Source organism: Malus domestica, chromosome 15, assembly GCF_042453785.1.
Source record: "Malus domestica chromosome 15, GDT2T_hap1".
Lineage (NCBI taxonomy): Eukaryota > Viridiplantae > Streptophyta > Magnoliopsida > Rosales > Rosaceae > Malus > Malus domestica.
The window spans coordinates 8,450,073-8,471,367 of record NC_091675.1 but is presented as its reverse complement, the minus strand read 5'-3'; the positions used below and the strand labels follow the sequence as shown (position 1 = coordinate 8,471,367).

General features: G+C 40.5%; 2 protein-coding genes across 3 annotated transcripts; one reads left to right on the top strand and one right to left on the bottom strand.

The window, feature by feature from the left end:
• Positions 1-305: 305 nt before the first annotated feature.
• Positions 306-8,989, top strand: LOC103424753 (pleiotropic drug resistance protein 1-like). Of its 2 annotated transcripts, XM_008362846.4 has the most exons (23): positions 306-832; positions 2,172-2,292; positions 2,417-2,505; positions 2,583-2,667; positions 2,763-2,922; positions 3,024-3,100; positions 3,232-3,285; positions 3,469-3,559; positions 3,627-3,928; positions 4,035-4,316; positions 4,542-4,858; positions 4,947-5,107; positions 5,199-5,302; positions 5,408-5,564; positions 5,637-5,848; positions 5,956-6,288; positions 6,437-6,727; positions 6,818-6,901; positions 6,987-7,120; positions 7,285-7,512; positions 7,604-7,775; positions 8,019-8,273; positions 8,377-8,989. In XM_008362846.4, exons 1-23 carry the CDS (start codon positions 525-527, stop codon positions 8,632-8,634), a joined length of 4,275 nt encoding a protein of 1,424 aa, XP_008361068.2. In that variant the 5' UTR covers positions 306-524; the 3' UTR covers positions 8,635-8,989. The 2 variants fall into 2 exon arrangements, with proteins under 2 accessions (XP_008361068.2, XP_008361067.2); XM_008362845.4 differs by having other exon boundaries at positions 5,408-5,848.
• Positions 8,990-9,857: 868 nt separating this feature from the next.
• On the bottom strand, positions 9,858-21,099 carry LOC103456156 (probable protein phosphatase 2C 22). Its single transcript, XM_008395805.4, has 4 exons — positions 20,432-21,099; positions 19,976-20,182; positions 19,519-19,730; positions 9,858-10,639 (listed from the first exon to the last, which is right to left on the bottom strand). The coding sequence occupies exons 1-4, from the start codon at positions 20,582-20,584 to the stop codon at positions 10,075-10,077; spliced, it is 1,137 nt and encodes a 378-aa protein (XP_008394027.2). The 5' UTR covers positions 20,585-21,099; the 3' UTR covers positions 9,858-10,074.
• Positions 21,100-21,295: the final 196 nt, after the last annotated feature.

The following is a 21,295-nucleotide window of genomic DNA, read 5'->3' as shown; positions in this document are numbered from 1 at the left end:
AAGTTTTTTTTTTTTTTTAGGAAATGTTGCACTATTATTTGTATACACATGCTTCAAATATAATATGGATCAGTTAGTACTACGATCTAGTAATATTCTTCTTAACTTATAAATGAGAGATATTAAGTTTAAAGTTTCAAATCTCATATGTAACGAGTTCGATAAAATAAATTATTCTCCCACTTTTTTGTTTCTTTTTATAATTATATCGTTACAGTACAAAAGAATAAAATATAAGTCCAAAGTCTCATTTCTAGTCTGGAGTTCGTATAAATAATACGTATCAAACTCCCATACCCACCGAAGGGAATGACATAGCTGGTATGACACATGCGTTTGGTCATCTCTCTGTCCGTTCATAAACCCTGGAGCCATTTCAATTAATATCTCAGTTGATTCAACTCTGAAATCCACGAAATACAATTTTATTTTGCATGTAAGTCTCTGGGAAAGCTTGGTGGGTTGTGTTTGGAATTTGATTTTATATGATAAGAAATTAGTGCAGTAGTTGAAGTGAAGGGACAATGAGCAATCCTGGGAGTGGACGTAGCAGCTTTGACATGTGGAGAAACACTTCCATGGAAGTTTTCTCCATGTCTTCTCGTCACGAAGAAGATGATGAAGAGTCTCTGACATGGGCTGCTATCGAGAGACTGCCTACGTATTTACGCACGCGGAGAGGTCTGCTTGCGGAAGAGGAGGGCAAAGCTAGAGAGATTGATGTGACGAACCTGGGATTACTAGAAAGGAAGAACTTGTTGGAGAGACTGATTAAGATTGCAGAGGAAGATAATGAGAAGTTCTTGTTGAAGCTCAAGGATCGCATGAACAGGTATATCAATTCGACTTTTTCCCTCTTTTTTTTAGAAGAAAATATTTTAAAGGAAAAATTAGTATCCGGTCCCTAGTTCTTACTGTTCATTGACTAAGATTTTATTAGTTCTCAAATTTTGATTCAAGTCCCTAACATTAATGTGATAATGAATTTACATGTTTATTATATAAATTTTTAATATAAAAATAGTAATTAATTTAGGGTTTAATACTCACACCCCTATTAAACTTCTAATTAATTTTCAATTCAAACATTTCCAAAATAATAAAAAATTAAATTAAATTAAGTTTGTACCTATTAGTTTTTTTTTTATATATATATAAAAAGATTCTTAATTTTTTAATCTTAAATGTACCCATTCATATAATTTTTCAATTTTTTTAATCTTAAATGTACCCATTCTCAAATATATTAATTTGTTATATGTAAAATGTACCCTTTTTTAATATAAAATCCATTCAAAATTTTTAATCCATGTTTAAACTTATATGGGTACATTCTTTTTCGTTGATTTGAGAATGTATCCATGTTTTGGTACAATAACTTTTTTTGTTAATTTTGGTTAATGTACCCATACATATATGCGTACACACACACACAATACAATAGAGAGTATAATTTATATTTTATTATTTTTAATCCCATAAATTATGGATTTTATTTAAAATCTCATTAATATAAACAATTACAAATTTCAATTTTTAATTTTTAATTTAAAAAAATATAGTAACTTATATTATTATATTAGTGTTAGGGACCTCAATAAAAAACTAAAAACTAACAAGGTTTCAATAAAAGAATATTGATAGCTAGGGACCGCATCTAAAGTGTCCCTATTTTAAACTACAATAATTTACAGTTTATAGAGAAAATCATTTGAACTGAGTGCAAGGTTAAATACCGACCAACTGGTTTAACTTACATTTGCATTTGACTTTTTCTTTTTCATTAACTTTTTCATGAATTGGTTGAGAATTTTGTGTTGAAGAATATGATCTCACATCGGTCATATGCAAAATAATTTACAATTAATACATCCGAGATCACAACTAATAACACCGAGACCTTTTTGTGATAAACACCTAGTAATATGTGATTAAGTTGGAACAATATCAGTGATATTGGTGGAGCGTATAGAGATCATTTTGTGTTCAGTATGTTTGGAAAAATAATTCGTCATTTGGTATTTCTTGAACTGGTGTGTCGATATTACATTTAAAACTTTTTGGGGACCCCTCTGGGCGGTCGCACCTGGGCCCCTTGCTGAATGGCCCTAGAAGAAACTCTTAACTTATTTGGAGCTGGTTTTTCTCTGTTTTCCAAAATTTACACTCAGAGTTGGACTTGAATATCCGACAACTGAAGTCCGGTTCGAGCATTTAAATGTTGAAGCAGAGGCTTATGTTGGCGGTAGGGCATTGCCTACAATGTTCAACTTTTCCATTAATATGTTAGAGGTAATTCAACTTTTGAATCAAACATAAATATTCGTTTTTTTCTTTACAAATTTGTGCAGTTTGATTTTGTACGTAGCAATTCAACTTTCTCTTGTGCATCACATTTTTTTTTTTCTCTCTGAAGTTGTTCTTGAATTATCTCCATATTCTTCCAAGTCGAAAGCAACAATTACCAATCCTCAATGATGTTAGTGGAATTATCAAGCCAAAAAGGTAATCAATTAGGCAATATTACTGATGCAAATATTTAAATTACGGTAGTTCTCAAATTTATGGTCTAATTTGCGCAGAATGACACTGCTTTTAGGCCCCCCGGGCTCTGGAAAGACCACATTACTATTGGCACTGGCCGGAAAACTTGGTAAAGATCTAAAAGTAAGCATGTTACGTTTTCTTTTATCTAATCAACAGACTATATAGCGTTAACTTTCATGTTCTGGTTTCATGTAATTGCTTGTAATAACTTGTAGCTTTCGGGGAGAGTTACATACAACGGACACGGGATGGAAGAGTTTATACCAGAGAGAACATCAGCTTATATAAGTCAACATGATCTACACATACCGGAATTGACAGTGAGAGAAACGATGGCTTTTTCAGCAAGATGTCAAGGGGTCGGGCCACGTTATGGTCAGTTAAAATACAGTGAAATTTGACGTGTGTAACTTATTAATTAGTTTGAAGTCTATTTCTTGACAATCAAAGTTCATTTGCGTTGGAAACGCTTTCAGAAATGCTGGTAGAATTATCAAGGAGAGAGAAGGCCGCAAACATTAAGCCGGATCCTGATCTTGATGTTTACATGAAGGTATGAGAAACGGAAGAGTACTGGAGGAAAGCAAAATTTTAGATTTCTCTTTGTAATTCATTTATATCAGCAATTACGCACCTATTCTTAAGAAAGAAATTTTATTTTCCGGTGTTGCTTGTATTTTACAGGCAGCAGCACTGGAAGGACAGGAAACCAATGTAGTTACAGATTACATAATCAAGGTACCCACCATTCGTCTACATTCTTGCATTGTGAAAAAATTATTAGCTAGAAGGACCGCATTTCTTTTACCACTCAATGACCGCATGATGTAAGAAGTACAAATCGACTGGTTGCATCATACGGTCATAAAAATGTGGTCTCTTTACTATATTCCTTCTGTTTTTGCTAATCAAGTTTTGCAGGTTCTGGGGCTCGACATTTGTGCTGACACCCTGGTAGGGGATCACATGAGACGAGGTGTCTCTGGTGGACAAAGAAAGAGACTCACCACAGGTAGGTTTGTAGTTCTAGAAGAGACCACAAATTCATCCCTACCAATTTCTAAATCCTGAAACTGCAGGGGAGATGCTGGTCGGACCAGCAAAAGCACTTTTCATGGATGAAATATCTACCGGCTTGGACAGTTCGACTACATATCACATAGTAAATTCACTCAGACAATCCATCCACATCCTCAATGGAACTGCTCTAATCTCTCTCTTGCAGCCAGCACCAGAAACTTATGATCTCTTTGATGACATAATTCTCCTCTCAGATGGCCACATTGTGTATCAAGGCCCTCGTGAGAATGTGCTTGAATTCTTCGAACAAATGGGATTCAAATGTCCAGAGAGGAAAGGAGTTGCTGATTTCCTACAAGAAGTAATTTAGTCGTACAATGACATATCTTCCCGTTTACTTATTTAATTTCTGCAGGAAGATCAGACTTGATAATTACAACTTTTATTTTTTGTTGTGTTTATTATAGGTAACATCAAGGAAAGATCAAGAGCAATACTGGGCTCATAAAGAGAAGCCTTATAGCTTTGTAACTTCCGATGAATTTGCTGAAGCATTGCAGTCATTTCACATCGGTAGAGAACTTGGCGATGAGCTTGCCATTCCGTTTGACAAGTCTAAAGGCAACCCTGCATCTTTAACAACTAAGAAGTATGGAGTTGGCAAGAAGGAACTTTACAAAGCTTGTATGTCTAGACAAATTTTGCTTATGAAGAGGAATTCGTTTATCTACATTTTCAAAATGATCCAGGTAAGTAGAATATGAGCATGTGTTGAACATTCGCTTTAGACTTAAGCCTAAAAATCACAATGTGAATTCTGGTATTGCTTTAGAAGAACAGCTGGAATTCAAAATATGACTAATCATATTGCTTTTAAAAAAAAATTGTTCGTAATTATATAAATGCCAAGTGAAAATTTGGATTGTCAACCTGCAATTAGCTAATTTGAACTACGGTTTTGATTTTGGTTTCAGTTTAGTTTAATGGCTTTGGTAACAATGACATTATTCTTACGGACTGAGATGCACCGAGGTAGTGTGGAAGATGGTGGGATTTACATGGGATCTTTGTTTTTCACAATTGTGATCATTATGTTCAGTGGGTACTCAGAACTTGCTATGACTGTAATGAGACTTCCTGTGTTTTTCAAGCAAAGGGATCTTCTGTTCTTTCCTGCTTGGGCGTATGCTTTACCGAATTGTCTGATAAGGATCCCTTTGACCATTGTGGAGGTTTCTATTTGGGTGACCGTTACTTACTACGTTATAGGTTATGATCCGAACATTGGAAGGTGAAAAACATAACATAGTAGAAATTAGTTTTAAAAATTTGGCCTCGAAACCATTTGTTATGGAACTGATGAAAGTTTGTACTGTCAGGTTCTTCAAACAGTTCCTTTCACTGCTGTGTATTAGCCAGATGGCAAATGGACTGTTCCGATTGATAGCGGCAATAGGCAGGAGCCCAATTGTTGCAAACACATTTGGGTCTGCTGCTTTACTTGTTGTTTTCGTTCTAGGTGGCTTTATCTTATCTCGAGGTGAATCAGTTATACAGATGCATCGTTATCATTTCTTTTTTGTTAACTGCTTTTAGATTTGATGGTTAAAAAATGCCCCTTTTGTTATCAGACAGTATGAAGAAATGGTTGCTGTGGGGGTATTGGCTCTCACCGATGGCATATGGAATGAATGCCTTGGCCGTCAACGAATTTCTTGGAAAAAGTTGGAGACATGTAAGCATCATTTTTTTACCGAGATGAAAGGTTAGTACATGAGAAAAAAATTAACAATGAAAAATGTTAGCTAAAATGTACGTGCGTGCAACATTTGGATTATAGGTTCCTGCCAACTCCACAGAACCATTAGGAGTTCTGGTCATGAAGTCTCGAGGGGTACTACCAGAAGCGCGCTGGTACTGGCTTGGAGTAGTAGCTTTACTTGGATTTATTCTTTTATTCAACTTCCTTTTCACCTTGGCACTTCAGTATCTTGATCGTAAGTACCAACTTAGACATTTTTCTTCTCATCATTGGAGATGTTCTAACAATCACACTAAATTTTCTGTAGCCATTGACAAGCCTCAGGCAGTAATGTCCAAAGAAGCCTTGGCAAAGAAACTTGCCAAGAAAACTGGAGACACCACCGAGCTTTCATTAACAAGAAATGAAAGTCAAGAGAATATGTCTGCCAATCGTACCAGGAAGCGAGGAATGGTTCTTCCATTTGAACCCCTCTCAATTACATTTAATGAAATCAGATATGCAGTTGACATGCCACAGGTATCTTTTCTGCTTTTGTAAAGGTTGCTGATGATGAGGGGCATATTTATTGAAGTGCTTTCTTCTAGTGTGGAATGCATTTACATACTTCCTATGCATTCTTGCAGGAAATGAAAGCTGAAGGCATAACTGAGAATCGACTAGAACTTCTGAAGGGTGTGAGTGGTGCCTTTCGGCCTGGTGTCCTAACAGCCCTAATGGGTGTTAGTGGCGCAGGAAAGACTACTCTAATGGATGTCTTGGCCGGAAGGAAAACAGGTGGATATATCGAGGGAAACATCACCATATCTGGATATCCAAAAAATCAAGAAACATTTGCTCGCATATCCGGATATTGTGAACAAACAGATATACACTCTCCTCATGTCACGGTTTATGAGGCTTTGATTTATTCAGCATGGCTCCGGTTACCACCAGAGGTTGATTCCCCAACCAGAAAGGTATACTTTCAAACTATGTTTTTCTTATTGGGGCTTGAGGCAGATGATACAATCAATGTCAACCAAAAGCTAGGTTGCACATGATTTTCATTAATTTTCTTTTCCATCAAGTTAAATCATTAACCATAAATTTGCCTATTGGTTGTAGATGTTCATCGAGGAAGTTATGGAGCTTGTGGAACTGACCTCAATAAGGGAAGCACTTGTTGGATTGCCCGGAGTGAATGGTCTTTCAACTGAGCAGCGTAAAAGGCTAACAATTGCAGTAGAGCTTGTTGCCAACCCCTCCATAATATTCATGGATGAGCCAACCTCTGGCCTTGATGCCAGGGCAGCAGCAATTGTAATGAGAACAGTGAGGAATACGGTGGACACTGGGCGAACTGTAGTCTGCACCATTCACCAGCCAAGCATTGACATATTTGATGCTTTCGATGAGGTTAGATACCTTTTTATGCTTAGGACTATACAAGTTGAGTATGTTGCTTGGTGTAAAAAGAACTGAGAACTTTACTGTCCCACATTGCAGCTGTTTCTTTTGAAACGAGGAGGCGAGGAAATATATGTTGGGCCTTTAGGCCACCATTCTTCCGACTTGATCAACTATTTTGAGGTTAGGCTTAATACATACTCAGAAATTATACCATCTGAAAATGTTCTACTCAACTGCTAACATAAAAAAGTTTTATTTCTTCAAGGGAATTAGTGGAGTTTCTAAATTACGGGACAGTCACAATCCTGCAACTTGGATGCTGGAGGTTACTTCTGCAGGACAACAAGAGGCTCTCGGGGTTAGTTTCAGTGACATATATAAGAACTCGGAACTACACAGGTTGGATTTCCGTAAAAGTTTGAACTTTTATTTATTAGCTTCTAGTGTAGTTATTAAACACTGAAGGGTGACAAATTGAGATTGAATTCATGGAAAGCCAAACAATCATGTTTTTTTGCAACACTGTACGTTCAAGTTACTAATACCGCATGTCGAATGTTTAGGAGAAATAAGGTCTTGATCAAGGAACTAAGTACTCCACCACCAAATTCAAGAGATTTGCACTTTTCTACACAGTATTCTCAGTCTTTCTTCAACCAGTGTATAGCTTGCCTATGGAAACAGCATTGGTCTTACTGGCGAAACCCATCATACAGTGCAGTGAGACTTTTGTACACTGCTATGATGGCTTTAGTATTTGGGACAATATTCTGGGGTCTTGGTTCCAAAAGGTACATAGATAGCGTTAATTACTTTCGAGATATTTCTATATATGTAAGGTATGTGACGAAATATGAAACCTAATGTTCTTGTGAAATGCAGGAATAACCAACAAGATGTTCTTAATGCAATGGGTTCTATGTATTCTGCTGTTCTCTTCATTGGGATACAAAATGCCTCATCAGTGCAGCCAGTTGTAGGTATTGAAAGGATAGTATTTTACAGAGAAAGGGCTGCTGGAATGTACTCAGCTTTTCCATATGCCTTGGGACAGGTATGTTACCAAGTTTGGTGAAGCTTGCTTTTCGCCTAGTAATTTCCAAACTTCCGTTTTTCTACTTATGTACTCCTCTCCTTGTTTCTGTCCCTTGAATCTCGTTTGATTTATTCAATCCAAAGGGCTAGAAATAAAGGGAGTAGTGCTGGAGGAGAGAAGGGAACTGCAAATCCCTTCTAGAGGGCAGATGATCCTTTCCTATCTCTAATCATCCAACACTAATTCCAAATTTTATTGTAGATAATCATTGAGCTTCCATATACTTTGTTCCAAACTATCATATATGGGCTTATAGTATACACCATGATCGGATTCGATTGGACGGTCGGCAAGTTCCTTTGGTATCTCTTCTTCATGTACTTCACCTTCTTATACTACACATTGTATGGTATGATGATTGTGGGCATTACTCCCAACACAACCATTGCTGCTGTAGCTTCCTCAGCCGTCTACCCCTTATGGAATGTTTTTTCCGGATTCATCATTCCAAGAACAGTAAGTAACGCGTAACACATTGTCAATGATCACTTTGCGTATTCTTGTTTATTTGATTTAACATATTATACTAGGACTCAATATGTTGGTTTTTGTGGCACAGAGAATTCCGATATGGTGGAGATGGTTCTACTGGGTGTGTCCGGTGTCTTGGACTTTGTACGGATTGCTTACTTCACAATTTGGAGGCATCAAGGATACGCTTGATTCGGGTGAAACTGTTGAAGATTTTATGAAGGATTATTTTGGCTACAGAGAAGGCTTTCTAGGTGTTGTTGCAATTGTCCATGTTGGGATTTCAGTGCTCTTCGGATTCATCTTTGCCTTTTCAATCAAGACATTGAACTTCCAGAAGAGATGAAAACAAACCTTATATATGTACATGTGAATAAATTGAAGGACTTAATGATCTTTAGTTTTGCTCGGAGTCCGCGAACATGTCCTACAAATTAATGGATGACTGGAATTAACGTACTTGGGTTTAGGGTTTAGGGTTGCTTTACACTTTTGTCGACATAAAAGACACATTTAATTTGGGTGAACCAGCTATGCCTACATATGGAAGACCACTTAAGGAGTTAGTTTGGGTATAGAAAAGGAGTTTGTGGGTGTGGTGTTTGAATTTTGTGCTGTTTAGGATTCATCTCTGCTTTCCCAGTCAATGTGATTTTCCAGTTAAAAATGTAAGATATGAATCCAATAAACCATTGAAACTATCTTCCGACTACCTTTTTTTCACAGGTGCTATCTTCTAATTACCATATCACCACAAGGACTATTAATCCAATTAAGCCTAAAAGTAGCTCTTAGTGTTATGCGATTAGAACATTTAATTCCAAAAAAAATTGAGAATGTTATACAAATAAATACCTATGATTCTTTTCAGATGATAGCAAGCAGAGAGCGTTCGTCACTCCGAGTACCATTCATGCAGCATTGTTATTCAAAAATATTATTGGGTTGTTGAATTTATAAAAAAAAAAAAAAAAAAAAAATACGTAGAAGAGTACACGATGACTTTATTACAGTGGTAACAACAGCTCCCATTTCATTTTGTGCATATATTGGGAGGCTTGATTCTGTCTATCGCTCACGTAGGAGAAAACTAACATAGTAAGATCCCATTTGAGAATGCTTTTATAGGAAACACTTCCACTAGGTAAATCCCTCATGTCTCAACCAATTAAAATTTTGAAAAATTAAAGCACTTGGAAGTCCTTTAAGAAGCACCTAGTAAGTGCTTGATTGTACTACAAAGCACTTTTAGAACCCAAAAACTTTTTTCTGGCCAAACGGTTTCAAAAGCGATTTCCGCCACTATATAGGTGCACTTCCAAAAAGCATGTAATCAGCTTAACAAAGAGAAAAACTTACACGACAATGGCCTCTTGTGACAATTAAATGAAAACATGTGAAAGTTTTTGTCCGTATGTCCTAGCTTCATTTGCACGAATACACCACATGCCATTTAAGCTGTTCTCTAAAAGGCTTACAAGCAACAATATAAGTGCAAGATAACCAATCATCATGTAGTTGGAAAGTGAACGCCCATTAGAATAATGATGGTAAGTCATGAACAAGTAATTCCACTGTAAATCCCATCAACTATTTAAAATCATATCAAGGACTGTCTACACGAGTTAAATCAGAGTTATACAGGGACAACAAATTAGGTTACCGACTTGGCCGCCGCATATATTACAGTTGGAACTCGAAAATCTCAGTAAAACTACGATGGAAATTTTCAATTAGACAAACACATGATGTAGAGGGGAAAAAGGGTAAAGCATTCGACATCATCTCAAGTTTTCAAGTCATCCAAGAAGCTCTGCAACTCCCTCAAACCTTCCTGCGAAAAACTCCTCTGCACTCTGGAGCGAGGGGCAATCAAATTAGGCGGAGGCTGTGGTTGGAAGCAGACGACGACAGCAGCTAAGTTGTCCCCGCTCTTCCTCTTCAAAGCCTCATCAACCAAATCCTTGCTACACGCGGCTGGGTCATTGTGCTCCTGAAGCCTCCGACGAGCAAAATCCACAGCATTTTGATTCCTGAACACATCCCAGATCCCATCACAACCAATGATAAGGAATTCGTCCTCCTTTGTCAACTTTGTGGTCATAAGTTCTGGCTCTGCACTGAGTGGCCCACCCTCCTTGGCCTTCATCCCTTCCATATGCCAGTCTCCCAAGGCACGAGCAACGTTAAGTTGCCCATTAAGGTAACCATCATACACATGTCCTCCAGATGCCTCGATCCGTTGTTTCTCTTTGCTGCAAATTGGTTTGTGATCTCTTGACATTTCAATTGCTTTTCCACGGCGGCACAGCACTGCTCGACAATCTCCAGCATTTGCAACCACCAACAACCTAGCAATAGAAACTAAGATCAACATATGACTAATCAATGACACACATATCATGGTACATTTGTAATATTTCAGGACATACATAAACGGGTTAACCAGAGAAGACACAGATCGAACCACAATAAATCAACTACACACGTATGCTTGACCTTAGGTAAACACTAAACAGGTCAACTGGATCATAGTTACCCACACCCATAAGAAGAAACTAATCTCAACAGAATATTACTAGGCAGCCTAAACTTTCCAAGTACTCTAATTAAGTCCGAGCTTGCTTCGGAAGGCAGTAGACCAACAATTACAATTTAGGGTAACAACCCAATTATGCTTTTAGTGTCATTGATCTACACTGACACAAGGCAACAATTCATTCAAGGAAAAAAAAAAGGAAACAAACAACCACCACCAAGTTTTATCCTACTAAGCGGGGTCGGCTGTCTGAACAGTCTTGATACATGCATCAATAGTTCAAAGGTAGAGAACAACAACAACAACAACAACAAAGCCTTTTCCCACTAAGTGGGGTCGGCTATATGAATCCTAGAACGCCATTGCGCTCGGTTTTGTGTCATATCCTCCGTTAGATCCAAGTACTCTAAGTCTTTTCTTAGAGTCTCTTCCAAAGTTTTCCTAGGTCTTCCTCTACCCCTTCGGCCCTGAACCTCTGTCCCGTAGTCACATCTTCGAACCGGAGCGTCAGTCGGCCTTCTTTGCACATGTCCAAATCACCAGAGCCGATTTTCTCTCATCTTTCCTACAATTTCGGCTACTCCTACTGTACCTCGGATATCCTCATTCCCAATCTTATCCTTTCTCGTGTGCCCACACATCCCACGAAGCATCCTCATCTCCGCTACACCCATTTTGTGTACGTGTTGATGCTTCACCACCCAACATTCTCTGCCATACAACATCGCTGGCCTTATTGCCGTCCTATAAAATTTTCCCTTGAGCTTCAGTGGCCTACGACGGTCACACAACACGCCGGATGCACTCTTTCCATCCAGCTCGTATTCTATGGTTGAGATCTCCATCTAATTCTCCGTTCTCTTACAAGATAGATCATAGGTAACGAAAACGGTCGCTTTTTGTGATCTTCGCTAGATTGCTCCGGTCATTAGTGTGGATAAGTATATAAATGGATAGAGATAGGAAAGCAAACACAAGATGTACGTGGTTCACCCAGATTGGCTACGTCCACGGAATAGAAGAGTTCTCATTAATTGTGAAGGGTTTACACAAGTACATAGGTTCAAGCTCTCCTTTAGTGAGTACGAGTGAATGATTTAGTACAAATGACATTAGGAAATATTGTGGGAGAATGATCTCGTAATCACGAAACTTCTAAGTATCAGAGTGTGGTGTCGTCTTGACTTGCCTTATCTGTCTCATAGGTAGATGTGGCATCTTCTCTGGAAGTACTCTTCCTCCATCCAGGGGTGGTATCTTTAACTGGTGGAGATGCACAAGGTAATGTATCAATTTCACTTGAAGCTTACTTGTAGTTTCAGGCTTGGTCAAGCGCGATACAAACCATGTAGTAGGAGTCCCCCAAGTCGCCGAGCTAGGGGGTCTGCTGAAAGAGGTGACAGACAAGGTAAGCAATCAGAGCTCCGACTGATTGTTCACCTTCTCCCCATCTTGCAGCAGCATGAAGGATAAAGAGAAGAAAAATGAGAAGAGATGATATGAGATACTTTTGCTTTTGAAGAAGTAACTTTCCACAGGCTTATTCTTGAACTGAGCTGGAGGGTTTTCTGGTTTCCTCCAGAGTATAAGGCCGACTGAAGAATTTGAGGGTCAAAACAAGTCCATCAAATCTAGAGTACGTTCCACCCTGCTGATATGGGATACTTTTGCTTTTGACAGAGTAATGGATGTATCGGCACGTGTGCTGTTACGCTTGTCTCCACATGCTTCCTTGTATCCTTCGCACTTGCCCTATCTGTTCCTCAAGCAGATGCGGAATCTTCCCTGGAAACATAAGATGTTGAAGATGAGTACTCGAGAGCAATGCCAGGTAAGTAATCAGGTAAGGGGTTCCAGGCAGTCAGTTCCTGGCTGGAAGCTTGATTCCAAGTGCTGACTGATTGCTCTCTTTCTCCTTGTCTTGCAGGTAAAAACAAGGTCAAAAGAAAAAACAGGGAAAAAGCATGATATGGGATACTCTTGCTTTTAACCCTGATGATATGAGATATTCTTGCTCTAGTATAGCTTGTTTGCAGAGGTATTATCGGGGGGAAAGAAAGCTGAATATTTCGAAAGGCTTTGTTGGGAGTGCCCTCTCAGATATGATGAAGGGTTGAGCATTTTTGCAGGTCTGCCTGTCCGTTGGGGATGGAGGTCGACATATATAGGAGTCTCCCTAACAACAAGTAGTAATGCTATTCCTTTACCCTGCTTGGTCATAGCACGGTAGTGGGAGCTGCCAGTTTCACATGTTTTAACTCTGTCAGAGCACTTTGAAAAAGTGGTCTGTGGTATCTGGCTCTCGAGATTCGGAGAACGATGCCTCTTCGATTTTTGAGAAAGCAATCATGTTGGGGGTCTGACTCTCGAGATTCGGAGAGCAGTGTCTCTTCGATTTTTGAGGAAGTAATCATGTTGGGAGTCTGGCTCTCGAGATTCGGAGGGCGGTGCCTCTTCGATTTTGGAGCAAGCAATCTTGTTGGGAGTGTTGTCTCGAATGTGAGTAAAGGTTGGACATGTTTGCTAGTCTACCTTGCCACGAAGCACAAAGGTTGACACATAGGGACTTTCCAATTATCCAGCAATGGTACTGTTCCTTTACCCTCTCTTCGATTTTGAGAAAGTAGTCATGTTGGGAGTCTGGCTCTCGAGATTCGGAGGACGGTGCCTCTTCGATTTTGGAGCAAGCAATCTTGTTGGGACTGTTTTCTCGAATGTGAGTAAAGGTTGGGCATGTTTGCTAGTCTACCTTGCCACGAAGCACAGAGGTTGACACACAGGGACTTTCCAATTATCCAGCAGTGGTACTGTTCCTTTACCATTGTGGGTAATAATATGGTAGCTAGACCTTCAAAATTTATGTGTCTAAACTTTGTTAGTGCTGTTTCTTTGCTATTCTTTTACCTTTCTTGGTCAGAGCGATGTAGTGGGAGCTGCAAGCTTCACGTGCTCAACTTTGGCAGAGAACTTTGGCAAAGTGATCTGTGGTACCCATGAGTTATTGTTGCGTGTGGGAAGTGGGTGATTGAACAGTAAGATTCATGTGCTTTCTACTTCACCAGAAGTCTTCGACAGAATGCCCATAATTTCTGCAAAGCTGAGTGTGCGTGTGACAGGTGCTGACAAGGCTAGAAAAGTAGGTGCCTCTTTGATTTCTGAGATCGGCCCTCGTGGTCTCTGAGCAGCCCAGCTTTTGAGAAAGCGAGCGCCTCTTCGATTGATTCGGAGAACGGTGCCTCACCGATTTTTGAGAAAGCAATCATGCTGGGGGTCTGGCTCTCGAGATTCGGGGAGCAGTGTCTCTTCGATTTTTGAGAAAGTAATCATGTTGGGAGAGTGGCTCTCGAGATTCGGAGGGCGGTGCCTCTTCGATTTTGGAGCAAGCAATCTTGTTGGGAGTGTTTTCTCGAATGTGAGTAAAGGTTGGGCATGTTTGCTAGTCTACCTTGCCACGAAGCACAGAGGTTGACACACAGGGACTTTCCAATTATCCAGCAATGGTACTGTTCCTTTACCCTCTCTTCGATTTTTAAGAAAGTAGTCATGTTGGGAGTCTGGCTCTTTAGATTCGGAGGACGGTGCCTCTTCGATTTTGGAGCAAGCAATCTTATTGGGAGTGTTTTCTCGAATGTGAGTAAAGGTTGGGCATGTTTGCTAGTCTACCTTGCCACGAAGCACAGAGGTTGACATACATGGACTTTCCAATTATCCAGCAGTGGTACTGTTCCTTTACCCTTGTGGGTAATAATATGGTAGCTAGACCTTCAAAATTTATGGGTCTAAACTTTGTTAGTGCTGTTTCTTTGCTATTCTTTTACCCTTCTTGGTCAGAGCGATGTAGTGGGAGCTGCAAGCTTCACGTGCTCAACTTTGGCAGAGAACTTTGGCAAAGTTATCTGTGGTACCCATGAGCTATTGTTGCGTGTGGGAAGTGGGTGATTGAACAGTAAGATTCATGTGTTTTCTACTTCCCCAGAAGTCTTTGACAGAATGCCCATAATTTCCGCAAAGCTGAGTGTGCGTGTGACAGGTGCTGACAAGGCTGGAAAAGTAGGTGCCTCTTCGATTTCTGAGATCGGCCCTCGTGGTCTCTAGGGAGCCCAGCTTTTGAGAAAGCGAGCGCCTCTTCGATTTCTGAGATCGGCCTTCGTGGTCTTTGAGCAGCCCAACTTTTGAGAAAGCAAACGGCTCTTCGATTTCTGAGATCAACCCTCGTGATCTCTAAGCAGCCCAGCTTTTGAGAAAGCAAACGCCTCTTCGATTTCTGAGCAGGCGCCTCTTTGATTTCTGAAGCTCCGTCGAGTGCAGATTTTTATAGGGGCTGGCATTAAGTTCCAAAGCACACTTGAATCTCCACCAGTAGAAGCTTCATTCTTGCACTTCTAAGATCTTGATTTGTCCGACCTCTTCTCTCTTCAACACCTTTGAAAATGTCTGGCCCCTCCGACCGTCGTTTTGACTTGAACCTTGTTGAAGAGGCAGCCCCGCCTTCTCCAGACAACATATGGCGCCCATCCTTCGTCTCCCCAACTGGTCCTCTTACCGTTGGGGATTCCGTGATGAAGAATGATATGACCGCTGCGGTGGTGGCCAGGAACCTTCTCACTCCCAAAGATAACAGACTACTTTCCAAACGGTCTGATGAGTTAGCTGTTAAGGATTCGCTGGCTCTCAGTGTTCAGTGTGCAGGTTCTGTGTCTAATATGGCACAACGCCTATTTGCTCGAACCCGCCAAGTTGAATCATTGGCGGCTGAAGTGATGAGTCTCAAACAGGAGATTAGAGGGCTCAAGCATGAGAATAAACAGTTGCACCGGCTCGCACATGACTATGCTACAAACATGAAAAGGAAGCTTGACCAGATGAAGGAAACTGATGGTCAGGTTTTACTTGATCATCAGAGATTTGTGGGTTTGTTCCAAAGGCATTTATTGCCTTCGTCTTCTGGGGCTGTACCGCGTAATGAAGCTCCAAATGATCAACCTCTGATGCCTCCTCCTTCTAGGGTTCTGTCCAGTACTGAGGCTCCAAATGATCCCCCTCCGGTGCCTTCTCTTTCTGGGGCTCTACCGACTGCTGAGACTTCTCCTAAGCAACCTTTGTGAAGGCTCCCTCTTGTGTGTTTATTTTGACTCATGTATATGTACATATTTGTAGCTTATCGGGGATATCAATAAATAAGCTTTCCTTCATTTCAACGTATTGTGTTAAATACACCAAAGCCTTCTTCGCTAAGTTCTTTGAATTTTCTTTTGTTGAAGCTTGTATGTTGAAGCTTTCTGAGTGGAGCATGTAGGTTGGGGTAGTGTTCCCTTAATTTCCCGAGTGAGGAAAACTTCTTGGTTGGAGACTTGGAAAATCCAAGTCACTGAGTGGGATCGGCTATATGAATCTTAGAACGCCATTGTGCTCGATCCTGTGTCATGTCCTTCGTTAGATCCAAGTACTCTAAGTCTTTTCTTAGAGTCTCTTCCAAAGTTTTCCTAGGTCTTCCTCTACCCCTTCGGCCCTGAACCTCTGTCACATAGTCGCATCTTCTAATCGGAGCGTCAGTAGGCCTTCTTTGCACATGTCCAAACCACCGTAACCGATTTTCTCTCATCTTTCCTTCAATTTCGGCTACTCCTACTTTACCCCGGATATCCTCATTCCTAATCTTATCCTTTCTCGTGTGCCCACACATCCAACGAAGCATCCTCATCTCCGCTACACCCATTTTGTGTACGTGTTGATGTTTCACCGCCCAACATTCTGTGCCATACAGCATTGCCGGCCTTATTGCCGTCCTATAAAATTTTCCCTTGAGCTTCAGTGGCATACGGCGGTCACACAACACGCCGGATGCACTCTTCCACTTCATCCATCCAGCTTGTATTCTATGGTTGAGATCTCCATCTAATTCTCCGTTCTTTTGCAAGATAGATCCTAGGTAACGAAAACGGTCGCTCTTTGGTATTTCTTGATCTCCGATCCTCACCCCTAACTCGTTTTGGCCTCCATTTGCACTGAACTTGCACTCCATATATTCTGTCTTTGATCGGCTGAGGCGAAGACCTTTAGATTCCAACACTTCTCTCCAAAGGTTAAGCTTTGCATTTACCCCTTCCTGAGTTTCATCTATCAACACTATATCGTCTGCGAAAAGCATACACCAAGGAATATCATCTTGAATATGTCCTGTTAACTCATCCATTACCAACGCAAAAAGGTAAGGACTTAAGGATGAGCCTTGATGTAATCCTACAGTTATGGGAAAGCTTTCGGTTTGTCCTTCATGAGTTCTTACGGCGGTCTTTGCTCCTTCATACATATCCTTTATAGCTTGGATATATGCTACTCGTACTCCTTTCTTCTCTAAAATCCTCCAAAGAATGTCTCTTGGGACCCTATCATACGCTTTTTCCAAATCTATAAAGACCATGTGTAAATCCTTTTTCCCATCTCTATATCTTTCCATCAATCTTCGTAAGAGATAGATTGCCTCCATGGTTGAGCGCCCTGGCATGAACCCGAATTGGTTGTCCGAAACCCGTGTCTCTTGCCTCAATCTATGCTCAATGACTCTTTCCCAGAGCTTCATTGTATGACTCATTAGCTTAATACCCCTATAGTTCATGCAATTTTGTACGTCGCCCTTATTCTTGTAGATAGGCACCAAAGTGCTCGTTCGCCACTCATTTGGCATCTTCTTCGTTTTCAAAATCCTATTGAAAAGGTCAGTGAGCCATGTTATACCTGTCTCTCCCAAAACTTTCCACACTTCGATTGGTATATCGTCTGGGCCTATTGCTTTTCTATGCTTCATCTTCTTCAAAGCTACAACCACTTCTTCCTTCCGGATTCGACGATAAAAGGAGTAGTTTCTACACTCTTCTGAGTTACTCAACTCCCCTAAAGAAGCACTCCTTTCATGTCCTTCATTGAAAAGATTATGAAAATAACCTCTCCATCTGTCTTTAACCGCGTTCTCTGTAGCAAGAACCTTTCCATCCTCATCCTTGATGCACCTCACTTGGTTTAGGTCCCTTGTCTTCTTTTCCCTTGCTCTAGCTAGTTTATAGATATCCAACTCTCCTTCTTTGGTATCTAGTCGTTTATACATATCGTCGTAAGCCGCTAACTTAGCTTCTCTGACAGCTTTCTTCGCCTCTTGCTTCGCTTTTCTATACCTTTCACCATTTTCATCGGTCCTCTCCTTGTATAAGGCTTTACAACATTCCTTCTTAGCCTTCACCTTTATTTGTACCTCCTCATTCCACCACCAAGATTCCTTTTGGTGTGGGGCAAAGCCCTTGGACTCTCCTAATACCTCTTTTGCTACTTTTCGGATACAACTAGCCATGGAATCCCACATTTGGCTAGCTTCCCCCTCTCTATCCCACACACATTGGGTGATTACCTTCTCTTTGAAAATGGCTTGTTTTTCTTCTTTTAGATTCCACCATCTAGTTCTTGGGCACTTCCAAGTCTTGTTCTTTTGTCTTACTCTTTTGATATGTACATCCATCACCAACAAGCGATGTTGATTAGCCACGCTCTCTCCTGGTATAACTTTGCAATCCTTACAAGTTATACGATCCCCTTTCCTCATTAGAAGAAAATCTATTTGTGTTTTTGACGACCCACTCTTGTAGGTAATCACATGTTCTTCTCTCTTCTTAAAGAAGGTGTTGGCTAAGAAGAGATCATATGCCATTGCAAAATCCAAGATAGCTTCCCCATCCTCGTTTCTCTCCCCAAAACCATGGCCACCATGAAAACCTCCATAGTTGCCTGTCTCCCTGCCCACGTGTCCATTTAAATCTCCTCCTATAAATAACTTCTCCGTCTGAGCAATTCCTTGCACCAAGTCTCCAAGATCTTCCCAAAATTTCTCCTTCGAACTCGTATCCAACCCTACTTGAGGTGCGTACGCACTAATCACATTGATAAGTTCTTGTCCTATTACAATCTTGATTGCCATGATTCTATCTCCTACCCTCTTGACATCTACAACATCTTGTACCAAGGTCTTGTCCACGATGATGCCAACACCGTTTCTCGTTCTATTTGTGCCCGAATACCAAAGTTTAAACCCTGAGTTTTCTAGATCCTTTGCCTTACTACCAACCCACTTAGTTTCTTGTAGGCACATAATATTTATCCTTCTCCTCACCATAACTTCCACTACTTCCATAGATTTTCCCGTTAAGGTTCCTATATTCCACGTTCCTAAACGCATTTTGCTCTCTTGAACTCTACCCTTCTGTCCTAGCTTCTTCACCCTCCCCCGTCTAATAGGATCAAAGTACTTCTTTTGTGTGTCCCGGGTAAAGTTGATAGGAGCATATGCTCCCAAACAACTTTGAGTGGAGTCGTTCGAAAAAAAGTTTCTATGGCCCCCTTGCTCATTTAACACTGCATCCGGGTGCCGATGGAGATACAGCGACCCTTGCTCACTTATCACTGTGCTCGGGCCACACAGCGCGCCACTTACGGGTGACGCCCTAGCTTTAGCGCAATTTTGTTCTGGATTCATTTTCATAAGGATTCGACGTGATCATGGAGTGCCGGCTGTCGACTACCTGACGCCCTCCCCCTCCTCCTTTATCCGGGCTTGGGACCGGCCATGTAAGACATAGGCGGAGTTCAAAGGTAGAGAAAACGAAAAAAAAAAAAAAAAAAAAAAAAAAAAAAAAAAAAAAATTCAACCTTCCAATGAGAAGAGCTGTCAATGCAGTGGTACCAGAAGCAAGTTTGGCATCCAAGGTGCAAGCTTCCTCAAAGGCAGTGTCAGTATGCAGAAACGCTGAAGTGACAACCTGTTCAATATCTGTAGGGAAGTCTTCATTCTCCAAAATGAACTTCGGCAGATGGGATGAAGCAAAATCAGCCGCATGCTTTCCTCCATGTCCATCAAACACCTGACCAACCAATACGGTAGGAATGTTCAATTAGGAAATTCTAAGGATAATATTAGCTAGCAAGTGCAACACATACAGATTATTGTTTGAAACATATGTTCTAATATCAACAACCACCACAAAAATCTACCTCTAAAGAACTGAGGCATATAGTCAACAAATGAAAACTAAACAACTCAAGAGTAGAATGTTATTGCACAACGTGTTAGGAAATTCGTAAGAACATGTGTAAAGACGATAAATACCCCATAGAAAGCACTCGGGCCATCGGCATGATCCTTGAGCCCATAATCGTCAATAAAATTGTCCAAGCAGACATACACATCTTCCATGTTTGGACGAGACCCAATGTCAGCCCATGCACCGGAGCGGACAATTGGAATGAAATTAGATTCAAAGTCCTCTGCTTGAACTCCCGGCTCAACTTTGATCTCTTTTGTTTTCGTCTTCATCTGCAAAATCCGATTCACACATTCAACAATTGCACCAAGACCAGAGAATTTATATTCGACAATTTAATCGCTACGAAAACAGATCTTCAATACTCCGAAAAACAGAACTACTCATAGCAAGTAAGCTTATTAATCAAAATTCTAGAAGCCATTTCTACATAATTAACAGCTTAAACATACAATTAATCACTAAACGTCTAAGAAACCCAAATGGAAAAATGCAGAAGCAGAGGAATGAATGAAACATACAAGAGACGGGTGTCGAACGAGTGATTTCTTGCACGGCACTGGAACGCCATCGGCGGGGCTAAAGCCACACTGCCAGTAGGCCGCAGCGGTCGAAAGAGGGTTCGGAGGCCGACCCTCGCTTGAGCTTCCATTCTCCACTTTACTTCCCTCCATAGTTCTCAACCATTAACATCCTCTGCCCCCACCAACCCACCAAAATTCAAGTCTCCAAAATTCGGAAAATTTTCTCAGAATGCGACTCACTGAGTCGATCACTGACTTTGTTCTGCCGAAAGATTGGGGCTTTAGCTGAAATGGCTATCTGGTTCTGCGCTGAATTAAAAAAAAAAAGGGTTTTTGGTTGAGAAATGATTTGGGATTATTGAAGGGATGACAAATCAATCGAATCCAATGAGAATTGCCGTTTCGGAAACGAAAAGGGATTCAATTTGGTTTCACAATTGGATTTGGGGATTTAGGGTTTTGCAAGTGCAGGCATTGAAAAAGATGAAATTTTGGTTTTCTGGGAAGTAAGTAGAAGAACAGGGTTTTAGAGAAAGAGAGAGAATTAGGGTTTTAGAGAGTGACGAAATCGCAGTGAAAGCGATGCACTGGGAGAGATTTTGGGCGATCTACACGAAGACACTGGTTTCTGCTGAATGCTGAGATCTAACTGGTCTGTTTCTTAGGGGGAGGTGAAACGGCGTCGTGCACCGAGCAACAACTGCGTTATGTTGACTTTGGGACTTGGTAAAGTCACATGCTTTGGTCATTTATTTTCGAAGAATTAGATATTTCTGAGAAATAAAAATCTAAAGTAATTTAATTAAAGAAGTGAAGAAATATTAACAGCAAGGTAAGGACTACTGTATCAAGATGTTGATT

Coding starts and splice junctions, on each gene's coding strand:
- LOC103456156 (XM_008395805.4), bottom strand. CDS start 20,584: ATGGAGGGAAGTAAAGTGGAGAATGGAAGCTCAAGCGAGGGTCGGCCT. Junction 19,731..19,975: donor GCCCGAGTGCTTTCTATGGG/GTATTTATCGTC, acceptor TTGGTTGGTCAG/GTGTTTGATGGACATGGAGG. Junction 10,640..19,518: donor ACAGCTCTTCTCATTGGAAG/GTTGAATTTTTT, acceptor TTCTATTGCTAG/GTTGTTGGTGGTTGCAAATG.
- LOC103424753 (XM_008362845.4), top strand. CDS start 525: ATGAGCAATCCTGGGAGTGGACGTAGCAGCTTTGACATGTGGAGAAAC. Junction 2,923..3,023: donor AGGGGTCGGGCCACGTTATG/GTCAGTTAAAAT, acceptor AAACGCTTTCAG/AAATGCTGGTAGAATTATCA. Junction 7,121..7,284: donor AAGAACTCGGAACTACACAG/GTTGGATTTCCG, acceptor TCGAATGTTTAG/GAGAAATAAGGTCTTGATCA.